The sequence below is a fragment of the Engraulis encrasicolus genome, chromosome 18 (assembly GCF_034702125.1).
Source record: "Engraulis encrasicolus isolate BLACKSEA-1 chromosome 18, IST_EnEncr_1.0, whole genome shotgun sequence".
Taxonomy (NCBI): Eukaryota; Metazoa; Chordata; class Actinopteri; order Clupeiformes; family Engraulidae; genus Engraulis; species Engraulis encrasicolus.
The window spans coordinates 45,753,918-45,760,617 of NC_085874.1; the positions used below are offsets into that span (position 1 = coordinate 45,753,918).

The window sequence follows — 6,700 nt, forward strand, 5'->3', positions numbered from 1 at the left end:
GGAACGCACCCAAGAATCATGAAGAGAAAGATAAGCTAGACCTAAACGTAAGTACCAGTATGGTAAGTAGGCCTATGTTTAATCAATACCAGTGCTTAATTTGAGGGGGAGCAAGGGGGAGCTAGCTCCGGAACCTCAGACGAGAGGTCCGGAACCTTGGATGGAACCTCATGGAAATACATCAAAACCCCCCCCCCTTCGGGGCAGCTAGTGCAGACTGGTATCACGTAAAAGTGTATACATCTCACGCCAGTGCGTTCTGCATTGAGCTGACCAAAACCATGTCTAACTGTAACCTGTCAGTAAAGCAATGTTTCTGCTGCTTTACTTTTGCCAGAAATAACGAAACAAGCCAGGGAAATGGTGAATTTAATTTGCATACAAAAAGCATCCCTAAACCTAACCTGCCACAGAGAGGAAAGAAGAAGAGAGGGGAAAGTTCTATTGGCCTGTATTGTTACCTCACCGACGCCGTCCGCCATTTTGATTTTGGTAGTCAAGGACGCGTCGCCAACGGTTCATTCATTCAGCATCAGTCAAAAACATGGCTAACACCGATCACAATTACGCAAAGGACCCAAATGCCCCAAATACACCAAAATATATAGGCACACAATGTGCTGCTGTAGGGTGTTACAAGTCCACAGGAAGGAACAAGGAGGTGGCATTTCATTCATTTCCCAAAGAAAAAAAAAGGTATAGTTTCGTTTTGATAGCCTAAGCCTGATGTGCAGATGTCAGATGGGCACAATGATATTTGAGCAACATGATGAGAACATTGTGTGTCAAAAGACATAACTTTGTGTGCTTAACTTCTAATGCGAGCACAACATTTAATTTTCTAGGCCTACCGAGTACCTTTTTTCACTTCTGATTTAGAAATGCATACTGTCGATGATCTGCAAGGAAGGCTGTTTTCAATGTCCAGCACCTCCCACCACAGTTTTAGCATAGCATACGTCACCTAGAAACTATTATTTTGCTCGTATATAATACGCCAACGACGTGCCACATCAAGTGCTATATTAACTAATTGTCTTACCTTAAAAGGATGTGTTGGGTAGGCAGATGATGCCACCGTTATGTCGCCGTAAAACAAAGTTGGATAGCCTGCTAGCGCAACAACCCACTGCATGATGAATCGAGGCGCTGAAATGATCTGACAACTGTGCAGTGGGCTTTGTTTATTCGTGTTATGATGATGCCCACATATGCATCTAACATTTTCCTTTCAAAATTTAACTCAATTAACTTTAAAATCGCCAGACTAAACATATCCACGGCAAAGTATCCAGTCCTTGTCCTATTGAAGTGGAGAAACTCACATAGACTTTCCTCTGACGGAAACTCAATTTCAACAAAAAAGCCAGACCCCTATAATTTGTGTTGTATCTCCCCCTAGTGGCAAAATAGAAAACATGAACCAGCGCAAATGTTAACCAAGGATATCTGTGATATTAAAACACACTACTGTTATTTTCTGCAGGTGTGCAGAATGGATTAATAACATCAGGCGGGAGGACCTATGTGGTTTACAGACCGATGAAATGAAGCATAGGAAAGTATGCAGTGACCATTTCGCCATTTCACAATTTGTGAACCCATTGGACAGGTAGAGACATTGCCATTTCATATTCTGAAAATGACACTTGATACTCTATAAGTTTTCAACATACTGTAAACCCAGATGTTTAGCCTGATTACTTTTACAATTCAGTAAAGACAAAATAAATTTGAGTCTTTCCCAGTCTTCATCGCAGTCTGTTCATCTGAGTGGCAAAGCCTTTGTTCATTGTACAAAAAAGTCAATATATGTTCATTTGTGCAACACTAAAGTTTTGATTACACCTTCAACATTTTTTACTCAGACAATTCATAACTGGGCTTACAGTGTGTTTGTAGAAATATAAACATTACAATACTTTGCATTCTGCAGGAAATCTGGCCTACTGCCAATGGCCGTACCCTGGCTAGTAGACTGTCCCAACCCCCCTAAATCTCAAGACACAGTTCGTCCACCACCCCGAAAACGGGTCGCACTTGAAATTGAGACAACAGACTCAGAGATCCTGGATAGTAAGTGATTTAATGGCAAATGGTGGTAACAGATACATTCTGAGTGTTGAACACTGCATAGGTAGTAGTCTGTGCATAAGTCTGTTGTTACAGTTGTCACATTTCTTTTTAGGCACTGATGTACTGGCCAGTGTCAGCAATGACAACACAGTGGAAAAACTGAAAAGAAAAATTGGCTGCTACAAATCAAAGCTGTCAAGGCTAAAGAAAAAGACACCATCTATCAGCAAACAAACATTAAAGAGGGAAATTTCCAAAGTATTGCCAAAACAAGCCGCACAATTTGTCAACGAGCAAATTGATAATGCCAAAAAAAAACCAAGGGCCATTCGGTGGAGCAACTTCATGAAAAGTTGGGCGTTACAGGTTAAGGGTACAGGGCCAAAAGCCTACCGAACCATGAGGAGAATTTTCAAGCTCCCTACAGCCAGGACCCTTTCAAATATCTTGCAGAGAGTAGACATCGGGCCGGGATGGCATGAACCTGTGCTGTATGCACTTAAACATCAAGTGCAGCATATGGAAGAGCGAGATAGGCACGTTGCCATCACATTTGATGAAATTACATTGAAATGTAGCCTAAATTATAACATCTCGAAAGATGAAGTAGAAGGGTATGACGAAGGGGGAAGACCAGCCAACCATGCAGGGGTTTTCATGATCCGTAGTCTAACTGGGAAATGGAAACAACCCATAGGGTACTTCTTGTCATCTGGGACCATGAAGCATGGGGTCTTAAAAACCAAAATCATGGAGGCGGTGGAAAAGGTGCTTGACACTGGCTTCACTCCCATGGTGCTGGTAATGGACCAAGGCAGCAACAACCTGGCAGCCTGTAGAAACCTGGGTATAACAGAAGAAAAACCGTACTTCTTTGTCAAAAGCCAGAAGATTCATTTTTTATTCGACCCCCCCCATTTAATGAAAAACATCAGAAACAATTTGCGAAAATATGGATTTTACATAGGGGACAAATTGGCAGAATGGGGAGACATCACTGAAATGTTTAAAATTGATTCACAAAGACAACACCGAATGGCACCCAAGTTAACCCAACGGCATCTGTCCCTCACTGCCTTTTCAACAATGAGTGTGCCTCTCGCCACTCAGGTAAGCCACAAGTGAAAACTGTCATGCAGGCGTATAACATTCAATTTACAATCTTTATCTATGGTCCTGAAAATGGGATTTTTTTTATTTTTTTATTACAGGTTCTTAGTCATTCTGTTGCGGCTGCACTGCTCACCATGGCAGACATGGGGAAGCTAAGAGAGGGGGCAAAAACGACGGCAGATTTTGTAGCCCACTTTAACCAGATGTTTGACTGCTTTAACAGTAGCACATTGTCCAGCAGCACACCACAAAAGGATGCCTTCAGAGAGACACATATTGATTTTATCAATGAGAGTATTAACTGGCTGGCATCTGTCAGATGTGCCAGTGGCAACAGCTTGAATTGCCTAAATGGTTGGAGGCATAACCTAAGAGCAATCAAGGAAATCTGGGCTGAATTGAAAGGTAGCAGCAATAAGGCATAATTATTCAAATTGAGCTTTGCTAATGCTAATGAGCTTTGTCCACCACTGCATGTTTTCTGCTGTTGGCCAATGTACTGTTTGTCATTTGCATTCACAGAGAAAGGATTTCAGTTTCAAAAGTGTCACACATGATTAGTATACTGTAAGTCTGTAATCTTTTGCAATGATTTTGTAGAGCTGCACTGAGTCATCGCAGATGGCAACTCCCCATCCATGCACCGCACTGACCATGCCTCACGAGGTACACGAAACACCCTTTCAAAAACAAAAGTGTCACACATGATTAGTATACTGTAAGTCTGTAATCTTTTGCAATGATTTTGTAGAGCTGCACTGAGTCATCGCAGATGGCAACTCCCCATCCATGCACCGCACTGACCATGCCTCACGAGGTACACGAAACACCCTTTCAAAAACAAAAGTGTCACACATGATTAGTATACTGTAAGTCTGTAATCATTTGCAATGATTTTGTAGAGCTGCACTGAGTCATCGCAGATGGCAACTCCCCATCCATGCACCGCACTGACCATGCCTCACGTACAGTCTACTGATGAGGAACCCACATTCCCTGGACTGGACAACACAGAGTTCATGAAGGGGCTGGACGTCATTGAGGGCAATGTGTCAGTGTACCTTGCTGGCTATGTGGCCTTCAGAGCCTCTGCCAAATTTGATTGCAAGAGTTGTGTTACGCTGTGGGAGGCAAACGAGGAGGACAGAGATACACTCAAGGAGAAATACACCTTTTTCAGATATAAGCAGTTCAGGGATGGGTTATTCCCACCAAGTGTTGTATTACAGCGTACAACAGAGCAAATTGAACACATTTTTAGATGCCAATACCCCCACATTTCTAAAGGGAAACATGTCCTGGCACTCTTAAAATCTGCAGTATATCAGAGTGTGAATTTGGATGCTGTTATATGTTCCGCCAGCTGTCTGTCCTGCAAAGAGTTCCTTGTTAATACATACTTATTGATGAGGATAAAATTTCAACTGAAGGTGGGCAATCAGAACGCCAAAGCCATGAAAACAAAGAAATCAAGAAAATTAATGAAATTGACATCGGAATTTTGCCCCCCCCCCCCCCCCCCCCCCCACACACACACACACACCTTTTTTACATGATTGGTATTGATTCCAGCCCCTGATCACAGTCAGGAACAATAATGTGGCCCCCAGATTTAAAAAAAAGTTTGGGGACCCCTGGCCTACAGTAGCTTCAGGTTGCAATGAACGACGGGCTGTGCATACTGCTGAAGACACCCAGGTGGAGCAGTGCATGTTATCTTGCTCCGACAACTAATTTTTTAATTATTTTTTTTTTTACAAGGAATGTGTAATCTATATAAACAATGCTAATTAAATAAACATAGCCATCATCAAGTTTATCTCTTCAGCATGCTTTTGACTCTTGATCATTTCACCTCAGTAGAGCTGATTTCAAATGAATGTATGAGTCCCCCTCTCAGCTGGAGATGATGTGCTGCGGGTTGTTCAGCCAGGGTGCCAGGGTAGTGCGTGAGGTGCATGTTCTGCTGTCCCAGGAATCTTGTACAGGTGGCTCTTCACACTAAATCTGCCATATGTGGTGAGGAGTGACACAAAAAAGAAAAAATATGCATTATTGTGTTAAGCTTACATGCAATGTTGACTGAGTTGCTAAAAAACTGCCAAACTTAAGGTATTCTCTGAGTTGCAGAAAAAGTAATGCATTGCTGTAATTAATGCGTTGCTGGTTATGGTTTATCATTTCCTGCCACTGACTTGAATTAAGTATTAGTAATGTATCATTGTTTCCTGCTCGTGCGTGAAAATGCCTTAATCAATGTATAGTAGACATTCAAAACATTTGACTCCCAAGTCAGGTAAAAAACACGTTTCGCCTCACATGCGTTGGCTCCCAAAAAGTTAACTGACATCGGTCATGAAAACACCTAGAAGTACTCTAGGGGCCTACAACAGTCAAATGATATCATGCACATTTCCTGTTCACGTCAGGGTGAACATTAGGAGTGAAAATGGAAGTTTGGAATAAAAACCGGAACAACACAGCAGCAGAACTAACGTTGGTTTAGTGTACTTAGGCACGTATCCTTTTTCTGAAGAACTAGCACTTCTAGAAATTACACATGCCCATCGGACAAAATGTTCGCTGGCTGATGAAAATTTATGAAACTGGCCGGGAGACTAAGGCTAAAATTCCAAACAACGACTGGGAGGAGATGTGTTAACTTCCATTTTATACTTACGAATAAAATAGTTATACTCAACATAGGCCTAATAATTTAACATCATAGACACTTAGCTGTCCATGGAGATATGCTAACGTTAACGGCCGACACACATCACCCACTGTCCAGAAAGATCCATGAATACAACCATAATATTAAATCCATTTGATGACGAATATAAAGATAATGACGAACTTACTGCTAAGTGGATAGTTACTTGTCATATTTATGCAATACAAAAACATTAAGCCACTTGCCTTTTCAGGAAGAGTCAGCGTTGCGTCTAGAAGTTCCCAAAAAGGAACTTTTTTGTAGAGTTGCCGTTTCCAGTCATCACGGGTTTTTTTTTTAATAAAACGTAGAAATCAACTATTAATCCCGTATCAAATGAATACAATGCGAAATAAGTGAATTTGATGAAAATGTGGTCGACAGAGAAAACAACACACGGTTTCATTCCTCACTCATGTATGAGTCTGAACATTGTGTTATTTACATGGAACGTCCATATCTAACAAAATCAAAATGGCGGCGCGGTGACGCCATAGAGGCAGCTGTTTCCGCTCTCTTCTTCTTTCCTCTCTGCCTGCCACGGGTTGTTGTGGAGCACGAGTCAACATGCAAAAGCATTGTGAACAAATGCGATAGACGGTTCAAATCCACATGTTATCTTACTTACTTTCAGGGCTCTAAATTAACCCCAGCCAACTGGCCAAATGCTGATGAAATTTCAGTTTAGCTGGTAGAAAAGACCCATTGTTAGTGTGTATTTGGCTAGTGAGATTAACGTACATCTACTAGCCATTTTGGCTGGTGATGAAACAAGGCAATTTAGGGCCCTTGAAAATG

General features: G+C 41.7%; 1 protein-coding gene and 1 long non-coding RNA gene across 5 annotated transcripts; one reads left to right on the top strand and one right to left on the bottom strand.

Moving 5' to 3' along the window:
• The first annotated feature begins 435 nt into the window (after positions 1-435).
• Positions 436-3,614, top strand: LOC134469433 (uncharacterized). Of its 3 annotated transcripts, XM_063223695.1 has the most exons (5): positions 442-696; positions 1,487-1,612; positions 1,937-2,076; positions 2,189-3,186; positions 3,288-3,614. In XM_063223695.1, the coding sequence occupies exons 1-5, from the start codon at positions 545-547 to the stop codon at positions 3,612-3,614; spliced, it is 1,743 nt and encodes a 580-aa protein (XP_063079765.1). In that variant the 5' UTR covers positions 442-544. The 3 variants fall into 3 exon arrangements, with proteins under 3 accessions (XP_063079766.1, XP_063079765.1, XP_063079767.1); XM_063223696.1 differs by having other exon boundaries at positions 436-1,612; XM_063223697.1 differs by lacking the exon at positions 3,288-3,614 and having other exon boundaries at positions 444-696; positions 2,189-3,201.
• Positions 2,068-6,102, bottom strand: LOC134469434 (uncharacterized). 2 transcript variants are annotated; one of them, XR_010038985.1, is made up of 2 exons: positions 5,045-6,102; positions 2,068-2,919 (listed from the first exon to the last, which is right to left on the bottom strand). It is a non-coding gene; the product is annotated as an uncharacterized LOC134469434 (long non-coding RNA). The 2 variants fall into 2 exon arrangements; XR_010038986.1 differs by having other exon boundaries at positions 2,068-4,310.
• Positions 6,103-6,700: the final 598 nt, after the last annotated feature.